Consider the following 21,698-nt stretch of genomic DNA (forward strand, 5'->3'; position numbering starts at 1 on the left):
GTTGTAATGAACTCTGTTATAATTATTCTTTTGTGAACAATGTTGGTTTTCAACCAATTATGTACCATGACGGAATTGCAGCAGCCAATTCCACGCTAAATCTCAGACTGAAATGCTTAATTTTTATCATGCTGATATCCCATTAATTATTCATTGCGATTTCCAAATAAATGCAGGCAAGTGTTGAAGAAAGCTGAATGAGGGCAGCATGGTGGCACAGTGGTTAGCATTGCTGCCTCACAGTGCCAGGGACCCGGGTTCGATTCCTGGCTTGGGTCACTGTCTGTGCGGAGTCTGCACGTTCTCCCCATTTTTGCGTTTGTTTCCTCCGGGTGCTCCCATTTCCTCCCACAGTCCGAAAGACGTGCTGGTTAGGTGCATTGGCTATGCTAAATTCTCCCTTAGTGTACCCGAACAGGCGTCAGAGTGTGATGACGAGGGGATTTTCACAGTAACTTCATTGCAGTGTTAATGCAAGCCTACTTGCAACACTAATAAATAGACTTTAAACTGTCTCTCACAACCGAGGCAGATTTTGATATTGTCTGGTCAGTGTTCTGGTATTGTCAAGAGATGTATGGTTTTTCGTCACTGCAAATAGAGAGCACCATGAATGCGATGTGCTGATCTGAATATTTAATGTGTCCGCAATTTCGACAAAACATGCTGTGAGGCTCACTTCACAAAGTTTACCCAAGAATGTGTTACACGCGCCCATTGACTATTTAGAGGTCAACCGGATTAAGGGTGTTCTCTACTAAGCTTGAATTTGAATATAAAATATTGGGTATCATTCTCAACGTGTGGTCTCCAAATCTCAACATCATTATGCATCATTAACAGTTTTTGTTAAGATTTAATGTCAAAGAAAAGTACCACCATTACCTACTCCATAGTAAATCAAACTGCAAAATCATAGTTTCTAATTGTGAAGGGCTCACATCTGCGATGTGAACTGCTCAAAAGACAATGGAACAGTTTGCAATCTAATTTTCCCACTGTGGCACAAAACTTGGTTATATTCTGAATTGGAAAAATAAAGTCAATTGCCTATCCTGAATTGCAATTTACATGCTGTCTGCACCTCATATTTCTGCTGAAAGTTATCCTGAATCAAATGCCAGAGCTCTTTATAAAATATTTACGTGTATATAAACTACACCAAGGAACATGCAAGTTCTGACAACATTCCCAAACTACATGAGTTTTGTTATTAGTTGCATGAGCCAACGATTTGAAACATTCCCACCGGAAACGGATTGCAACAGTAATTGGCTTTACAGGCCAGAAGCAAGTTCCTTCATTAGACTCGCAATTTAGGTGCCCTACCAGGGTTTGCTTATTAACGATTTCAGCCACAGACCAGACTGTATATATGTATATTAAGCAAGTGACTAAAATATTCCTGACCACGACATGAATATGTTGTATTTACAACTTTTGCTTTTGCACTGAATCCACAAGGAAGTTCTGGAACCGGAGGTTCTTGTTACATCTGTGAAATGGGTGCGTTTAGTCATGGGGTTTTAAACCATACTGTCACTCCATTAAAACACCGTGGAATTTTGCCAAATAGCCAAGTTAAATTCTGCCTTAGCAGTACTTGAAGTAGCGTGGTAACTTGTCTTGTGACAAGGATATGTTTCCTATATAATAAAAGGCCACCAAATCAAAGCATCTGACAACCAATATTTAAGTATCTCATAATACTCTGTAGTTGCTTTAATACAATTTACTAATGGTCATATTTGTTCTCAGTAAATATTACAATACCTTTGAATTGAATTCAGTAAATAAAAATGTGACACAAACATTGGCTTCTACTATTTTCTTGTGCAGCGACAGTTATCTGTGAAGAATTTGGGATATTCCTCAAAGTTAGATATGGATCTCAAACCAGACATTAAATAAAGCATACATTTCTCAAAGTATGTAAAAGAATTGAAACAATTTATGATAATGCACAGAACATGAAACACTTCATAGGCAGACAGATCAAAAGTGATTTGAGCTTGAATCTGACAGATTAAAATTTCTTCTCCAGAATGTCAATGATGTACATTTATTGCGGTTAAAAGAGCATTTCCATGTTTCAATCATTCCTATAACATATTTCGGGAATCTTGCAAAATTAAGTAAATACAAACATTTTAAAATTATTTACACTACTCACTAATGAAAATAATAAAAGGCAAATTAGCCTAAAGTTTCCTGGATTGATTATCAGCATTTTGTTCAGTTGGTCTTTGATGGAGAGGCAACTTCCAGCAGTATCTTGTTATAAGCTGTGCACTGCCTGAAGGTTTGTGGAACAGACATGAGAAGCTTAAGTGTGTCCCCCATAAGCTAAGTCAGCTGTGAGCACATGTAAGAAGTAAAATTTAACTTGTTCAGTAAAGGGAGTAAATGTTAAGGTACTTTTTGAGAACATTCAATCATGATGTTGGGACCTGATTTTGGGGCCCTGGGTTGCTCAAATATGTGTTTATTGATCGAATACATGCCAACATTTACCATAGCAAAGTTACAAGGCACTTAAGGTTAACCAGGTTGAGGTGATATGTGGGTTGCCATTCCTGGGGCTGATAATTTGCAGTCTCATTCCATTTTTGCAACTCATCCATCCTGAATCATGTGACTATCCCCTTCAACAAGGATAGGCGGCTGAACTATTGCAACAAAATGAATCGTTTTAGGTAATTGAGATATATAGGTCGCAGATCAATACAGCCTAATACTTCATTAAAATAGTTTATCAGCTATTTTCTTCAAGCCTTTGCTCCATTCCCCATGGAGATTGCAAGAAGGCAATAACTTTGCAAGGGTACATTCCTTTCTGCACTCTAAGAAAGTCCATTCTTTAAAACTGGGTTAGGCTTTATTACACGTAATGGGCAGAGGAATTATTTTGCCACAAGTTTATAATTCATTTTTAAAAACTTTGATATTATTTAAAGATACCAGGTGTGGTGCTGTCAAATTATGTTTTTATTTCTTCTATAAGTTACAGTGTATTAAAAAATTTTGCATTATTCAATATCATCAGTACATTGAAACAGACAGATGTGGAAGATGCTACTTAAAAGGTAATGCATAACTGCACGGATATCAATTTTTACTGATTTTACACAGTTAAAAGTTATTAAAGTGGATGCATTAATTGAACTCAGTTTTTACAGAATCACAAAATATTTAATGTATTTAAACTTCAAGTCATTTACACCTCTGGAAAAAAGGATTTCTCCCAAAATTATTTGATTTCCATTTTAACAATTAAAGATGCTAAATTTTCATTAATGCCTAAGGGAAGGAAGTATTTGAGAAAGGTACCAACAGAACGGCCAAGTCTACTTCTCTGAAAGCCGATATCATGAAAATCTATCACTGAAACTTAAAAAGTCAAAGATGGAATTCTGAAGCAATACTGTTTTGTGCCAATAAAAGTGTGCTGCAAATTAGTTTGTATGAGGATATCTCCATCGCAGAATAGCTCCATCAGAACTCACACTGATCATGTGTCTCATGGAGGGAGAGATCTTAATACGGTTGATGGTTCCACTGTGACCCACTCCAATGTGCGTAACCTCACCTTCGTTGTACCCCCAGAATTTTATCAGTTTATCCTCACCTCCTGATTTGAAAAAAAACATGAAGATTCAAGTAAATAATCAGAACAAGCATGATATATTATGTGGACATTCATTATACTGTGGTAATGATTTACAAATTACACAGAATATTAACAGGCTCAGACGAGTATAATTTAGAGGAATATTGTGGAGCATCAATAAATAGAATGTTTTATTCATGTTGCACCTATTGTAGATCCTTCTGGTGTGCTTAATACACTTTACCTAGAAGGCCATTAATACAATAATTAGATTAGAAAATACATTGGAGTAAGCAAGTTGTTGCAGTTCCAAATTGTAGTGTCTCTGACAAACAAACTGGGCCTATGTTTGATGGGTTTCAGGGAGCTTGCAAAGCAAAGGTTAGCTGCTTTCAAACAAGAAGGAGGCTAAAAATAGAGAGTGGGAGTGAGTCATCTTGGCTGTTCTTTTATAGCTATCATAGCAGGTAGGCACAAACCTGGGTACAGGACATCTGTCTGTATTCTAAAACAAGCAATGATGTTCTACATCATCTACATACACTGTGAGAAACTCACAGCAGGATATGTAATGGATACATTAAAAAGCAAGGCTGTCAAGTGTAAATGTCTTGTATATTAATTCTTTTTAACACAATGGGTGGGATTTTCTGGCCTCATCCCGAAACCATAAAATCCCACCCAAGGTCAACAGACCTTTCCATGCGCCACCCCTCACCCGCTCCAGTTCCCGTGGCAGGCCGGGCGATAAAATTCCAGGCAATATAACTGAAATATTTTTATGTGATTAGTTGCTTACCTACTTGATGCCAGATTTAAGATGGCAGATTTAAACAGAGAAAGAGATTGTCAAAGAAAGTGAGAGAGAGAGACCTGTTTCACTGCAATTTATTGGGAGACTGCCCCAAGAAGGGCATGAACCTGATTAACGTGAATTTGAATCTATTAGCATCTACTTAGCCTGGTTAACGTTGCATCTTTGACCCTCATTGAATCTTCCCACCCACAAGACGTGACGTCTCGCCGGCGTGATTTACTACTGCTTTTCAAAAACAGGAACCAGATGCCTTGATCTCCGAGAGGGAGGAAGGAGGTGAGCACCACTGTCTCCACTGAGCACCAGGGAGTCCATGGGCAACTCTGGGAAGTGGGGTATGGGGGGGATGTTCAGGTGGCTCAGGGGTGGCCAGGGTAGGGGGAGGGGTGTCAAGGGTGTCTGAGGTGGGGGGGGGGGTGAGAGAAAGGGGAGGGCAGCTGCCAGGGGTATAACGTTGTCCTGCGGGGTGGGGTTCATCGTTAGTGTTGGTGGTCCTGGAGTCCACTTTCAATGCTGTGTGAGTATGCAGTCTGTGACATGGGAGTCTGGGGCAGGGGTGGCTGCTGGGCACATGGAGTGGGAGGGTGGGGTGTGATGAGAGTCATAGAGCCAAGCCTAATAGGCTGAGTGGGTGACATTCATGAGACTCGTGCTCAGGGCACTAATTGGCCATCAAGAATTAACCTTATGTTAATCTTTGTCTCGTCACTGGACACAGGTGAGGTCCCAGAGGATTGGAGGATAGCCAATGTGGTCCCGTTATTTAAGAAGGGTAGGAAGGATAACCCGGGTAATTATAGGCCGGTGAGCTTGAGCTTCCGTGGTGGGGAAGTTGTTGGAGAAGATTCTTAAAGATAGGATGTATGCGCATTTAGAAAGGAATAAACTCATTAACGATAGTCAGCATGGTTTTGTGAGAGGGAGGTCATGCCTCACTAACCTGGTGGTGTTTTTTGAAGAAGTGACCAAAATGGTTGACGAAGGAAGGGCCGTGGATGTTGTCTATATGGACTTTAGTAAAGCGTTTGACAAAGTCCCTCATGGTAGGCTAGTGAAAAAGGTTGGATCCCATGGGATAAAGGGGGAGGTGGCTAGATGGGTGGAGAACTGGCTTGGTCATAGAAGACAGAGGGTGGTAGTGGAAGGGTCTTTTTCCGGCTGGAGGCCTGTGACTAGTGGTGTACCGCAGGGCTCTGTATTGGGACCTCTGCTGTTTGTGATTTATATAAATGATCTGGAAGAAGGAGTAACTGGGGTGATCAGTAAGTTTGCGGACGACACAAAACTGGCAGGACTTGCAGATAGTGAGGAACATTGTCAGAGGCTACAGAAGGATATAGATAGGCTGGAAATTTGGGCAAGGAAATGGCAGATGGAGTTCAATCCTGATAAATGCGAAGTGATGCATTTTGGTGGGAATAATGTAGGGAGGAGCTACACGATAAATGGAAGAACCATAAAGGGTGTAGAGACGCAGAGGGACCTGGGTGTGCAAGTCCACAGATCTTTGAAGGTGACGTCACAGGTGGAGAAGGTGGTGAAGAAGGCATATGGCATGCTTGCCTTTATAGGACGGGGCATAGAGTATAAGAGTTGGGGTCAGATGTTGCAGATGTATAGAACGTTGGTTCGGCCACATTTGGAATACTGCGTCCAGTTCTGGTCGCCACACTACCAGAAGGACGTGGAGGCTTTGGAGAGAGTACAGAGGAGGTTTACCAGGATGTTGCCTGGTATGGAGGGGCTTGGTTATGAGGAGAGATTGGGGAAACTGGGGTTGTTCTCCTTGGAAAGACGGAGGATGAGGGGAGACTTAATAGAGGTGTATAAAATTATGAAAGGCATAGATAGGGTGAACGGTGGGAAGCTTTTCCCCGGGTCGGTGGTGACGTTCACGAGGGGTCATAGGTTCAAGGTGAAGGGGGGGAGGTTTAACACAGATATCAGAAGGACATATTTTACACAGAGGGTCGTGGGGGCCTGGAATGTGTTGCCGGGCAAGGTGGTGGAGGCGGACACACTGGGAACGTTTAAGACTTATCTAGACAGCTATATGAACGGAGTGGGAATGGAGGGATACAAAAGAGTGGTCTAGTTTGGACCAGGGAGCGGCGCGGGCTAATTGTTCCTTGTTTCTCGTTTCAAGGCTTCATTCTATGATCATCTTGCTGGTGCCAGTACAGAGCGAGACTGCGGATAGTTGGGAACCTGTCTCGGGGGCAGGGAATTCATATGGTGTTCGTGGAAGTGGAAATGAATAGGGTTGGGAAGCATTTTCCGATCAGGGCCAGGGTGATCTCCTGGACTCGTTTCGATCGCCTCAGGGGGTCGGAGAGGAATTTCCCACATTTTTTTTTCCCCATATTGGCCCTGGGGTTTTCACTCTGGGTTTTCGCCTCTCCCTGGAGATCACATGGTCTGGAATGGGGGGGTGGGGGTGAGTTAATAGGTTGTGATGAACAAAGCATCGTAGCTGTGAGGGACAGCTCGGTGGATAGGATATTGGTATGTAGATAGGCTGGAAAATTGGGCGGGGATCCTGGATTCAGGATTCAATCCTGGACCGGGGAGCGGCGCGGGCTTGGAGGGCCAAAGGGCCTGTTCCTGTGCTGTATTGTTCTTTGTTCTTTGTTTGTTCTTTGTTCTTACCGGTGTCAGCTCCCCACAATCTCATATTGAAGGATTGGGATGAATCCTCAGGGTTTAGGGCTCAAAGTTTGGTGGCACAGGATCAAGAGGCAATGGGGTCACTTCTCTGCCAGGACCCCAACAACTGCCAGTCAGGATCCAGCAGCCCCTGCAAGGTGAGCATAGCCATCCAGTTAACCTTGGCCAGTCAGGGTGAGGGAGCACAGGGCCCTCCTGTAAGAACCCCCGGTGAGGTTAAGGGAGGGGAGATCCAAACAGAAGGGTACAGGCAAGTCAGAGTGGGTGAGGTTCTGTCATGTTCTGGAGATGGGAGGGCACCCGAGTTGTGAGTGTGTGATCACTGCTGGCGAAGCTTTGGGACTGGCTGCCGATAGGTCAGGAAAGTCAATCGGTCAGGGGAGATAATGATGGTCAGTAGCTGTGACACCAAGCACTCTCTCTCTCTCTGTCAACCCTCGCAGGATTGTGTGCAATGCCAGGATGGAGTCAGTGGAGCTAGCTATCTTACTAATCACTGTGCTGGAGGAGCACAGACTCCAGCAGCACTGTGCAGTGGCTCTGAGAGGAGACCCTGTAGAACAAGAGCTGCAGGGCACGATCAGGGGCTGGGGGGAGCACAATCTGTGTGAGGGCACAAAGGCGCTGAAGAACACAAAGCGTCTACCCCTTCACGGAGCTGTCCAACACCTTCTGCCGTCAAAGACTCCGCCTTACAAAGGAGACTGTGTGGCACTTATTTCAAATAAATTTCCTAATAGGTTTAAAATCAGCACAGCTTACTCAGTCTGATGTTCTATGCGAATCTTATATTCCCTTATCAATGAGTTCCTGCTGCTGAGACTGGTATAACACAGTAGTTTTACACTGACATCACATATATGCCACACAGGTCGATAAACAGCTGTAGAGCAGCCCAGAATGCAATTTGTTCAATAGAATGAAAAAGATTTTGATCAGTAAAGACGTTAAGTAGCTTTTCAGTAAAATAAACAAAAGATAGAAAGAATAAAAAGGTTGAAGCAAATCTAAAACATTACTGTGAATCAATAGAGAGGATGTCATCCCCAATCTAAGTGAAGAATAAACAATTTATACACAATAAAAATACAAGAAATTGGAGCAGGAGTAGCCATTTGGCCCCTCGAGCCTGCTTCACCATACAATAAGATCATGGTTGATCTGGCTGTGGGCTTAACCCCTTTTGCTGCCTGACCCCAACCACTGTTGACTCACTTGTTAGCAAAAATCTGTCTAACTCAGCCTTGAATAAATTCAACGGTCCAACCTCCACTGCTCTCTGTGGAAGAGAATTCCAAACATGAATAACCCTTTGAGGGTACAAATTCTTCCTCATCTCCATTTTAAATGGGAGACATCTTATTTTAAACTGTCCTCCCTTGTTCTAGATTTCCCCACCAGGGGAAACACCCTCTCAGCATTTACCCCATCAAGCCACCTCAGAATGTTACAAGTTTCAGTAAGATCACTTCTCATTCTTCTAAACTCCAATGAGGATAGGCCCAAACCCATCAATCTTTCCTCAAAAGACAACACCTTCGTCATCCAGGAATCAGTGAACCTTCTCTGAATCAGTTCCAATTAAGTATATTGTTAAATAAGGAGAACAAAGCTGCACACAGTACTCTAGGTGAGGTCGCACCAATGCCCTCGACAGTTATCACAATGCTTTTCTACTATTATATTCCATCCCCCTTGCAATAAAGGCCAGCACTCCATTTGCCTTCCTAATACTCGCTGTACTTGCATGCTAACTTTTTATGATTGATGTGCAAGGATACCCAAATCACACTGTACCACAGCATTCTGCAGTATTTCTCCATTTAAGTAATATTCTGTTTTCCAATTCTTTCTGCCAAAGTGGACAACCTTGCATCTTCCCACATTATACTCCATCTGCCAAACTTTGTCTACCTATCTATATAATTTTGCAGATTCTTTGTATTCTCCTCACAACTTGCTTTCCTATGTATTTTTGTATCATCAGCAGATTTGACTACAATTCAGTCTGCTCTTCATCCATGTTATTATGACAGAGTGTAAATATTTGAGGCTCCAGTACTGACTCCTGTGGCACTCTACTAAGTAAAGTTTAACCAAGCTGAAAGTGACCCATTTATCTCAACTCTCCAGTTGCTGTTAAATAACAAGTCCTCTGTCCATGCTATAATGTAGTATATCCTCCACAACACCGTGAGTTCTTGTGTGGTAACCTTGTATGTGGTAGCTTACCAAATGCCTTTTTGAAATCAAATACTCTTCAGCTGGGATCCTCCGATTTCATTCACCCCGGCACCACTGCCAGTGAGATCACAGAATTTGGTACTTCGCCAAAACTGCATTCGCTGCAGCGGGACTGGAGAATCCCAGCTTCAGGCGAGCTCGGAGAATTCCGGCCAACATGTACTGGTTTTGTTTCATCCACTCTGTGCGTTACATTCTCAAAGAATCCTAATAAATTTATCAAACACAATTTCCCTTTCACTAAAACATGTTGACTCTGCCTAATTGTGTTATGATTTCTAAATATCCTGCTCCTACATGCTTAATAATGGATTCCAGCACTTTCCCAATGGCAGGAATTGGGCCAACTGGCCTATGGATTCCTGCTTTCTGTTTCCCATCTTTCTTGAGTAGAGGTGTTACATTTGCAGTTTTCCAATCCAGAATCAAGGGGATTTTGGAAGTTGTACTACCAATGCATCGACCATCACCTAGGATACAGGCCATCAGAGACAGGCGAGCTGTCAGCCTTTAGTCCCATTAGTTTTGTCAGTATATCTTTCTCTGGTGACAGTGATTATTTTCAATTTCTCACTCCCTTTTGCCTTCCGATTTTCTGCTATTTTTGGGATACCTTTTGTGTCTTCTACTGTGAAAACAGAGACAAAATACTTATTCAAAGTCTCTGCCATTTCCTTGTTTCCCATTATTAATTCTTCACTCTCAACCTCTTAGAGACCAATGCTCACTGGAGTTACTCTTTTTGTTTTTAAATATTTTTAGAGACTGTTCCTGTTTGTTTTTCTATATTCCTTGCTAATTTTCTCTCATACTCTTCTTTAGTCATCCTTTCCTGGTTTTAAAAATATTCCCAATTTTCCCCTAATCTTCACAGCATTATAAACCTTTTCTTTCGATTTGATACTGCATTTAACTTTAGCCATGGAGAGTGCATCTTTCCCAGAGTTTTTCTTTTTTAGTGGAATATATCTTGGTGCCTTCAACACTGAGATTAGATCAACATCTTAAAGTACATCCTTGTTATCAGTAGTTTTTTTCCAACGATGTGAAGTTTAATTTTATGAGGTCTTTATTGAGATTTGTGTTTACGGTGCAAAGGTGAATCTATTCCCTGTTATTGATTTATAAAGATGAGTGTATTGTAGGATTGCATTTTGATGTTGTTGCTTTCCAGACTATTGAGAAATAATTTAGATGTGATCACTGAAAACTTATTTCACAATTGTTCGCACTTCAATTTAAAAATCATCATGTACCAATAGCATAGATTATTTTGCAATCGCTGTATACATTAAGCACTGCTGTTAGTTAATAGCAGAAACAAAGCAGAGAAAAACTGTTCATTATGTTAACAACAGACACATATCCATAATGGCATACCCTGCCTGGCAGGCAGCAATCTAGAAATATATGGTCACTTCAAAACTGCTTTTTGAGGTTATTCCATGAACACAAGACATATGGGGCAAAATCTTACCAAAAAATGGCCGTGTTGTTTCTGGCAAGAAAGCCGGCGTACTTCTCTCCAGAGAAACACGCTGGTTTTCTCTCCAGGTTTAAAACACTCTGCCTCAAAAAATCAAGGGGGCATGTTTCATACCGTCATGCGGTGGGGAGGGGGGGGGGGGGGCAGTGAGACCTCAGCACACAGACAAAATCCGGCTGCACTGAGATCGGGGCACCATCTTCAAAGGACGCCCCAATCAGAACAGCAATAAACCTCCCTCCAGCCCCAGCCCACCATGGAAGTCTCAGGGGCTCCTCTCAACCCACCCCCAAGTGGGGCTGACACTTGACCCCCCCATCCACCGATTGGAGCCGGCACTCAACCACACCATCCCTCCCTCCCCCCCCCACAACAGTTAGTACTGGCACCTACTCCTCTTTCCCCCGATCATCGGCTCCTTCCCCCAGCCCCACCCCCAACACCAGCCATCACCGGCCTTGCACATTCCACGGCCACTGCCTGGCCATGTTCCCCTCACCCGGGAGCTATACTTGCCTTTATGCCCCCAAGGAGACCCCTATGACAGATTCACATCTCGGTGAATCTGTTGTAAACATGTCGGCGCAGTGTCAATATACGGCAGGGGTCAATATGTGGTGAGGGGGCAGGTTAATGATATTAAAGTTTATTGAGACCATGTAAAGCAGGTTCATGCCTATTATGGGTGTGAACCTGATGATGTTGTCGAGGGGTGGGGAAGATACAAAATCGCGATCTTGCCAGCGAGATCTGCCACTTCCATATCTTGAGCCCCCACAGGCATTCACATGGATGGTGAGCATGGGCTCAAGATCACCCCCATAGAAAATTACTTCTTAGATGATCATTTTCAGCCAAATCATGGTTGGAGATTTTTCTTACCAGTAACAAAGCAGTCACCAGTTGCTGTGATGTCCATTCCATTAACAGAACCTGATAAGGAACCATCCAGTTCTCTGATAGCTGATCCATCATACACTTCCCAATAACCAATCTGAAATAAATAGCAGCACTGTAGTACTTCTCCAACTGGAACAAAAACACTTTCAAACATGTATAAGCTAGCCATTAATTCAGCATTATTTCACTTTAAACTGTAAATAATTCCTCACACATATATGGAGTGGCAGTTTTCCACAAAACAGCATTTTTCCTTACTAAAAATCTGTCTTTCTGCCAGTTCTCCTTGGAACAGTTCTCAGTTTAATAACATGAAATGGAATTACCACCTCTTATCTCATGAAGAGGAGCTACATCATAAAACGCAGTGGTTAGAACGGTCGGAGGAGAGATGCAATGTAATAAAGCTTCAAATGCAAAGCTCAGAAAAGTTGGGTTGGGTTTAAATTCAAGTTCTTTCTTCTTCTAAACTGATGACAGAATTAAACGACATATGCTTTATTTCCCTCCGGAGTAGAAAATAAGGGCACCAGCCTTTTCTTAGTTTGAATCAATTGCCCCTTAGTCTCCTATTGTGGTTTAGTTCCAAGTAATTCAAAATAATATTTTTTTATATTGTTTATCACTTTATCTCTGCAATATTCCACTCCGGCTTCCTATAAAGTTTGTTTCATTGTTTATAACATAAGTCAGCATTGCATCTGTTTTCCAGATTACCTCCAAACTTGTATCTGACTGACCAGAACTCCACTCCCATCATTATTTCCTACACCAGCTCTCTTTGTATAGGAGAATGCCAATTCAGGGCTGACAGTCCCGTACTTTCACGTAATATTGGCTGCTATTTGTTGCTGCGCTGGGTTTACTTGCTTGAATTCCCTGCTTTTTTTCCTCAGTTTTTAAAATTTTAGAAATAGCCATGAGGATTTCTAAATCTACTTTATCAAAAATATACAGGATAAGGCCTTCATCCCCCTCACGAATTGAAGAGATCAAGAGTGGCTTGCAAATCTGGTGCAGAGTGTCATCCTCAAACTGTAGACCATGTATGTCCATGGTGGTCAGTTTAGTTTTAGTATGACGGCGAAGAATTTTCCGTCTAGGTTGTATTTAGTTCTGACACCAGGGGGCAGTTGATTTTGATGAGTCACGGTCAGATAGATTGTAAATAGTATGGAGCTATCACACAGCATTGCTTGACGCCAGTCTGGACTTTGAAGGTGTTTGTTTCAGACCTCTCACTCAAGGCAGTTGCAGTCATGAAGCATGATCCTAGCATATCCAGTCATGAATGGTGGTGGACAAGTTAAGCATTTAACCAGCAGAGGAGGGTCCACAAATATCCCCATGCTCAATGAAAGGGAAACCAAGCCTCAGTGTAAATGGTAAGACTGAAGCATTTGCAGTCAATGTCAGCCAGAAGTGTCTAAAAATGATCCATTTCAACCCTTTCCTGGGGTTCTCAATATCAGGATGACATACTTCCACTAATTCAATTCACTCCATGTGATATGAAGAAATGGCTTGCAAGCAATGAATACACTGTCCATAGTCTTTTTGTTTTATTCACTCATGGGATATGGGTGTCGCTGGCTGGCCAGCATTTATTATCCATCCCTGGTTGCTCTTGAGAAGGTGGTGGTGAGCTGCCTTCTTGAAACGCTGCAGTCCACGTGCTGTGGGTTGACTCACAATGCCGTCTGGGAGGGAATTTCAGCATTTTGACCCTGCGACTGTGAAGGAACGGTGATATATTTCCAAGTCAGGATGGTGAGTGGCTTGGAGGGCAACTTGCAGGTGGTGGTGTTCCCACGTATCTGCTGCCCTTGTCCTTCTAGATGGAAGTGGTTGTAGGTTTGGAAGGTGCTGTCTAAGCAATTGGTGAATTGCTGCAGTGCATCTTGTAGATAGCGTTGGTGGTGGAGGGAATGGATGTTTGTGGATGTGGTAACAATCAAGCGGGCTGCTTTGTCCTGGATGGTGTCGAACTTCTTGAGTGTTGTTGGAGCTGTACCCATCCAGGCAAGTGGGGAGTATTCCATCACACTCCTGACTTGTGCCTTGTAGATGGTGGATAGGCTTTGGGGAGTCAGGAGGTGAGTTACGCGCTGCAGTATTCCTAACTTCTGATCTGCTCTTATAGCCACTGTGTTTATGTGGCGAGTCCAGTTGAGTTTCTGGTCAATGCTAACCCCAAGGATGTTGACAGTGGGGGAATTCAGTGATGGTAACACCTTGAATATCAAGGGGCAGTGGTTAGATTGTCTCTTATTGATGATGACTATTGCCTGACATTTGTGTGGTGCAAATGTCACTTGCTACTTATCAGGTCAAGCTGGATATTCTTCAGACCATGTTGCATTTGAACATGGACTGCATCAGTCTCTGAGGAGTCGCAAATAGTGCTGAACATTGTGCAATCATCGGTGAACATCCCCACGTCTGACCTTATGACTGAGGGAAGGTCATTGATAAGCAGCTGAAGATGATTGGGCCTAGGACACTACCCTGAGGGACTCCAGCAAAGATGTCCTGGAGCTGAGATGACTGACCCCGCACAACCACAACTATTTTCCTATGTGCCAGGTATGACTCCAACCAGTGGAGTGTTTGTCCCCTGATACCCATTGATTCCAGTTTAGCTGGGGCTCCTTGATGCCACACTCGGTCGAATGCGGCCTTAATGTCAAGGGCTGTCACTCTCACCTTACCTCTGGAATTCAGCTCTTTTGTCCATGTTTGAACCGAGGCTGTAATGAGGTCAGGAGCTGAGTGACCCTGGCGAAACCCAAACTGGGCGTCACTGAGCAGGTTATTACTGAGCAGATGCTGCTTGATAGCATTGTTGATGACCCCTTCCATCACTTCACTGATGATCGAGGGTAGACTGATGGGGCGGTAATTGGCTGGGTTGGATTTTTCCTGCTTTTTGTGTACAGGACATACCTGGGCAATTTTCAACATTGTTGGGTAGATGCCGGTGTTGTAACTGTGCTGGAAGAGCTTGTCTAGAGGAGCAGCGAGTTCTGAAGCACAAGTCTTCAGTATTATTGCCGGAATGTTGTAAGGGCCCATCACCATTGCAGTATCCAGTGCCTCCAACCTTTTCTTGATATCACGTGGAGAGAATCGAATTGGCTGGAGACTGGCATCTGAGATACTTGGGACCACTGGAGGAGACCGAGATTAATCATCCTCTTGGGACTTCTGGCTGAAGATTACTGCGAATGCTTCAGCATTATCTTTTGCACTGATGTGCTGGGCTCCTCCATCACTGAGGATGGGGACATTTGTCGAGCCTCCTCCTCCACTGAGTTGTTTAATTGTCCACCACCATTCATTACGGGATGTGGCAGGACTACAGAGCATGGATATGATCTGTTGGTTGTGGGATCACTTAGCTCTGTCTATCATTTGCTGCTTATGCTGTTTGGCATGCAAGTAGTCCTGTTTGGTAGCTTCACTAGGTTGACACCTCATTTTAGGTATGCCTGGTGCTGCTCCTGGCATGCCCTCCTGCACCCTCTATTGAACCCCAGGGTTGAACCCCTGCCTTGATACTAATGGTTGAGGGAGGATATGCTGGGCCATGAGGTTGCAGATTATGCTGGAGTACAGTTCTCATGGTAGTTATCCAAACATCTTCAGCTCCTTTGTCAATGATCTACCATCTAGCATAAGCTTACAACCATCTTGTCAAAGACCATTAGCAATGGGCAACAAAACATGCTTGATGAGCAAATGAAAAAAAAATATATCTAATCCTCTATAAACCTGCCATTCTTATCTGGTCTGGTGTGACTCCAGAGCCACAGCAATGCGGTTGAGTCTCAACTGCTCTCTGAAATGCCTAGCAAGCCACTCAGTTGTACCAATTACTACAACATCTCAACAAAGAAATGACATCAAGACATTTAACTGAGTGCAGTATTAAGGAGCCATAGCAAAAATTGAAGTCAACCCAGCCCTCGGACATCACTGTAAGAATTCCTCAGAGTAGTTATCCAAATATCTCCAGCTCCTTTATCAACGATCTACCATCTAGCATAAGTTTACAACCTCTTGTCAAAGACTATTAGGGACGGGCGATAAAACATATCTGATGAGCAAATGAGAAAAAGATATATCATAGCCTTTCCGAACCTGGCCTTGTGCGAATCCCTGATTTTATTCCTCCAGCCTTGGCTACTGTGCTTCCAGCTGCCTGGGTCTAAGCACTATCGCTTACCCTTTTTGTCTCTCTTTATCTCTTTCTTTCATTAAGACATTCATTAAAACCTAGCTCTTTGACCAAGCTTTTGATAATCAACTAGTACTTTATGTGGTTCAGTGTCAAATATTGTTCGAAAACACTCTTGTGAAGCACCTTGGAACATTTTACTATATTAAAGGTGCTATGTAAATGCAAGTTGTTGTTGTATATAAATTTTAAGCTTTCCTCAATGTCAAACTGTTTCATATAGTTTTAATTTGATGCACTAAATGAATTTGTTTCAAAGATTCATATGGTCACAGCACAATTTTTAGTGTGAATTCTTATTAAATACAACTCCAGGCTAGCAATAATACATATAGACAACAGTTCAATAGTATTTAGTCATGGCCATCAATGGCATTCTACTTCCAAAGCTACCTCTAACAACAGGATTCCAAGTAAAAGAAAATTTAAAAAATCAACCAAATCTAAATTTTAAATCAGCAATCATCTGGAAACCACATTTTGAAGGTCATACAATTAGAGATGGCAAGTAGCTAAAACTAATTTATTTAACTGCATTTCTGTCCATTTATAAAAACATCAAAGGAGTGACCTTTTTAAATTTCAGATGAGAGACCTGACTGACAATGTTAAATCATCTACAAAGTTACAGGTAAGCAATTTCCTGGACCGTATGCCAGAATTCATGCAAATCTAGCTGATGGGAACTTAGGCTGACAACTCCAGAGAAGCTTGTGACCGTGCCAGAATATAAAAGTCATTGTGTAAGATAATTTCAATGTAACCAAGAGGGGCCCCAGAAAATCTGGACAGAGGATTACAAAAGCATGGGAAAAGACCATTCCTGAGAGTGAGGTTTGGGAATTGAATCAAATTAGCTGACTGCTTGCTCTCCATCTTTTGTTAAAAAATAAAGTCCTTCATTCAATTGTCATTCTACTATCTCAAAAGCATAGAGAGAATTAAGCAGCCAAGAGAAGTCTCGCAGGAGATGGGCCTGTCATTCTAAGGAAGAGCACCTGCAGACCCTCTCAGAAGACGTAGAAACCAGGTGAGACTACATCCCGACAGCAGGAAGGGCAAGCTAGCCGAGGAACCTTGAGGAAAGTGGCATGACCAATGAATGCTATTTGCATTAGCCAAAGAACATTGGAGCAGTGGTGTAGAATATTCAATGAGCTAACCAGGTCAACAAATCAATAAACATCATGAAAGAAAAATTGCTGTGAAGTTGCAGGAATCGAGCCACAACGTTTGGTAATACCTCCAAATCTGAAACTTCAATCAAAGCAAAAGATTGCAGAAGCTGGAATATGAAACAAAAACAAATGCTGGAAAATCAGGTTTGAGCACTAAAGAAAAGTCATACGGACTCGAAATGTTAACCCTGAAACTTCAAGTGACTCTTTGTAATTCCCACCTTTGCCTAATTTGCTTCAGCGACAACTGGCCGGTCACTTGTGTTGGTAATAAGTCAGTATCACAGTGGATAGCAGCAGATTTTTGGCTGAATCCCCAAATGTGCTGGTGCCTGCAACCAAAGCCATCTCAGCTCCAAACATGCAATCAGCCCTGCCTTGCTTAGATATGTCATGGAGGCTTAAGCATGTGAGGCCATTACATCTGATCAAACCACTGTTCAGATGGAGTTGTTCATTGGCACTGGTCTTCAAAGCCTCCGTCAGAAACCTCCATCTCAAAACTTGAGCCTCTCCTTGGAAATTAACCCTGGGACGCATGATAGGATTTCTTGCATAGTTTGCTACTATACAACACTTCACATCTCAAACGAGTATTCCTTCTATAGCTGCAGCAAAAGGTTTGACTGTTTTGTGGTGGAAAGGCAGTCCAGTGAAAGCTTTATACTTGGGAATGCTACCTCTGTGGGGAACTGCAGAGTTGTGTAGTGTTGCATGGACCAGTGGGTTCAAATATCATGTTGAGCCTTTTTAAGACTACCAGGATGCATCCAGTTCTTTGGTCAACAGTACAGATTGGTGGATGTCCTTGTGGGTCTGGCTTGGCCAAATGAGGTGCACAGAAATTCAAGGTGAGTAGGATTTGAAGGGAGGTTTTTTCTGACTGCTTGCCTCTGCTTTGCAATCTGTGTGCATCTGGGTGGCCTCAAAGAATGTTCAGTAGCTTCCATGATCACCGAGCATTGCAAATTAATTGTATCATGAATGAAACAATAAAATTATCGCTTCATTTTTATTTATATTGTGCATACATACCAATAGCTTAATGGAATGTTGACCTGTATCTCAAAGAGGTAGAAACTATGGCCAGAATGTTACCGCCATTCACACCAGCTGCTGCAGTGAACAGAGATTTGGCTGGATGTCAAATTCTCCGACCTCGCTGCAGTGGGAACATGGCGTGAACGGCCAGTAAGATCATGCCCTAGCTTTCAGTTGTACGGAGGTTTGTGACCTCACCAGGAGTTGTGCATTTAAATAGGTGCAATAGGATCAGGATATTGCTTTAGATGATCAGCCAGGATCAAAATGAATAGCGGAGCAGGCTCGAAGGGCCGAATGGCCTACTCCTGCTTCTAGTTTCTATGTTTTGCTACTGCGGATGTTGGAGTTCTGAAACAAAAACAGAAAGTGCTGGAAAACACCGCAGGTCTGGTCGTTTCTGATGAAGAGTCATATTGGACACGCAACGTTAACTCTGTTTTTTTCTTCATTGATGCTGCCAGTTTGTTGAGTTTTCCAACACTTTCTATTTTTATTCCTGCATTTATGTTAGGCAGGCATTGCACTTCAGGAAGGATTTAGGGCCCTTGGCAGTGCTACAGTATAGAATCAAGAGTAATACCAAGCTTCAAGGTGTAAATTACAAGGGTAGATTGCATATCCATGACTTGCACTCCTATGAAGGTTGAAGGAAGAATTGAAGCATTTAAATGATAAAGGCATCTGATTTCTCTGTCTTTATCCTATTTCTTCTGGTGGGCCAAGCAGAATAGTGGTATGTAATCTCCAACTAAAGTTGGCCATTCAGGACTGAATGGGCTGTATTTGCTGCCAACTCAGTGCATGTGCAACTGTATTGTTTACTCTGTGACGTTATAGGGAGTGAGGGAGTAGGCAGCAGCCAGGACAGAAATAAAGGAAAATAAACTGCTATGATATCTTTGGTGAGGAATCTAGGATTTAGCCTCTGGACAAGGTTCAGCGTTCTGACCCACTAACCCGAGCTTCTACACAAATGCTGCAGGATCTGCTCATTCTACCCAACATTTTCTGTTTATAGGTTATTCTTTCTGTATTTTACCCTTTTGCATGCTTTGTTATTGAGGAAAATTACGTCAGGCAACTGGAGAGCTAGCACAGACTAATAAAAATTCTGCAGTATTCAGTGTGCAATGTTGTGGGATGTTTTACAGCTTAAGTCTACACTACAGCTAGTCTCTGTGGGACCGGTTTATATTCGGATTTCTTACCTGTATGACTGCAGTTCTCCACTCACTTTATTGATCATGCCATATTAATTTATAATGGTGTTTTATAATTTTAAAATAGACCCTGACACAGCTCAAGTTTGGAAGAACAAAATCCATTAGTGGTTTTCTGTGCATGTGCAGACAAAAGTGCCTGCACAGATGGGTATTGGTGGTCATCTTTGTGGCCATCTTTCATTGGCAGGAGACACAGTGATTAAGATGCACTATTTCACAGAGGATAGTGGAACTGTGGAACACATTTCCTTAAAAGGCTTTGTATGGTTAGTCAAATTGAAATTTTGAAGACTGAGACTGATAGATTTTTATTAGATAAGGTTCTCATATCTGGAGAACCTGGGCAGCACAGTGACACAGTAGCACTGCTGCCTCACAGCACCAGGGACCCAAGTTCAATTCCAGCCTTGGGTGACTGTCTGTGTGGAGTTTGCACATTGTAAGCGTGGATTTCCTCCGAGTGCTCTGGTTTCCTTCTATTTTTATTTTATTTGATTTGATTTATGATTGTCACATGTATTAGCATACAGTGAAAAGTATTGTTTCTTGCGTGCTATACAGACAAAACATACTATTCATAGAGAAGAAAATGAGAGAGTGCAGAATGTAGTGTTACAGTCATAGCCAGGGTGTAGGGAAAGAGCAACTTGATGCAAGGTAAGTCCATTCAAAAGTCTGACAGCAGCAGGGAGGATGCTGTTCTTGAGTCGGTTGGTACCTGACCTCAGACTTTTGTATCTTTCTCCTGATGGAAGAAGGTGGAAGAGAGAATGTCCAGGGGTGCGTAGGGTCCTTAATTATGCTGTCTGCTTTGCTGAGGCAGCGGGAAGTGTAGACAGAGTCAATGGATGGGAGGCTGGTTTGAGTGATTCCACATTCCAAAGATGTGCAACTTAGGTGGATTGGCCATGCTAAATTGCCCCTCAAGTGTTCCAAAATGAGTAGATTAGATGGATTAGCCATGGTAAATGATGGGATTGCGGGGATAGGATGGGGGAGAGGGCCTGAGTTAAATACTCTGGCAGAGAGTCGGTGCAGACTCAATGGGCTGAATGTACTGGGCAACTGCAAATAGTCTAAGGCTAAAACCGCTGGATCACAGCAAAACTGATAATACAGACATTTCTCGTAGGCCACAATTTTTGTGTGTTAATCTATGCCAGCCTATTATTTTGAGGAAGCACTGGGGGCAGAGCTATATTAATGAGTGAGTGGCTGAGAAGTTTAGTAGACATATCTCAGAAGCATCACAAAAATATCAAGGTATTTCAGAATTTTATTGTATAAATGGCATTAATCAGTTTTGTGCAAAAATTATGCAATTATGCTTTTATGCTACTGTCATATCAGAACGTTCTTGGAAATTTTGGACCTAAATGTTTCATTTATGGTTCGGGTAAAATTTGGTTTGAGCTATACTAAAGCAATATGTTCAAATTATCTCCCACTATACCAGCAAATTGTAATTACTTTTCATTTTAAATTTATAGACAGGTAATGTCAAGATGTCAGGATATCAACAACATTCTGCGAAGCAGATAATTTGAGCAAGGCAGACATAATGATGGAATCATCTTATTAAAAACATAAGTTTCAGTGAACACAATTAAATGTGTGGAGGCTTTGGGGATTACTTAAAATCACCAGTCATTGTTAATTAATTGTTGAAATTGTAACATGTGTCATTCCTTCAAATAAAATTCAGTTATCCTATACTCCCTGGTGGAAACTACTTTGAAGGGACATGGAGGCAAAGTTATAACACTGTACCACTGATGCTCCAAGCATGCTCCCTACATGCATTATATTACCGAAGTTACACCAATCAGTGAGGATGATCTTTATTGGAGCAGTCTTGAAAGAATTACTCTGGGAGTTGAATTAGCTTGCACAGGCACCCAAACCATATCTTCAGCTCCCCGACCATTCTTAGGCTCAGTAACTCCTCCAAATTAGTTCAATTATCTAACAAGCACGTTATCAAGCTAACATCATAAAACAATGGGATGCAATATACATAAAATGAGTCCGCCTTCTTTTCAATCGTTTCAGTCAGCAGCTTCATCCAGTAAGAACAGAACAGAGAGGTTGTGGTCTTGATCACTAGTTTTAATGGGGTTATCTGATATTTGCAAAGGTAAAGGAGTGGGGCAAATAAGGACAGGCAAGGGGCAAGGCTGAGGTATTAAATGAATACTTTACATTTCTCTTTACCAAGGAAGATGATGCTGCCCAGATTATGGTGAAATTTGAGATAATTCAGACACTTGAAATTGATAAGGATGGGGT

General features: G+C 42.3%; 1 protein-coding gene across 1 annotated transcript in view; it reads right to left on the reverse strand.

Annotated features, from left to right (window-relative positions):
* Positions 1–2,971: 2,971 nt before the first annotated feature.
* cfap52 (cilia and flagella associated protein 52) overlaps positions 2,972–21,698 on the reverse strand; it is a 58,768-nt gene continuing 40,041 nt past the window's right edge. Inside the window, exons 13-14 of the mRNA XM_078225989.1 lie at positions 11,707–11,818; positions 2,972–3,631 (exon numbers count right to left, since the gene is read on the reverse strand). Coding sequence (XP_078082115.1) covers positions 3,456–3,631; positions 11,707–11,818 — 288 coding nt within the window. The 3' untranslated portion in view covers positions 2,972–3,455. The remainder of the gene's footprint in view (positions 3,632–11,706; positions 11,819–21,698) is intronic.

This window comes from Mustelus asterias, chromosome 12 (genome assembly GCF_964213995.1).
Source record: "Mustelus asterias chromosome 12, sMusAst1.hap1.1, whole genome shotgun sequence".
NCBI lineage: Eukaryota > Metazoa > Chordata > Chondrichthyes > Carcharhiniformes > Triakidae > Mustelus > Mustelus asterias.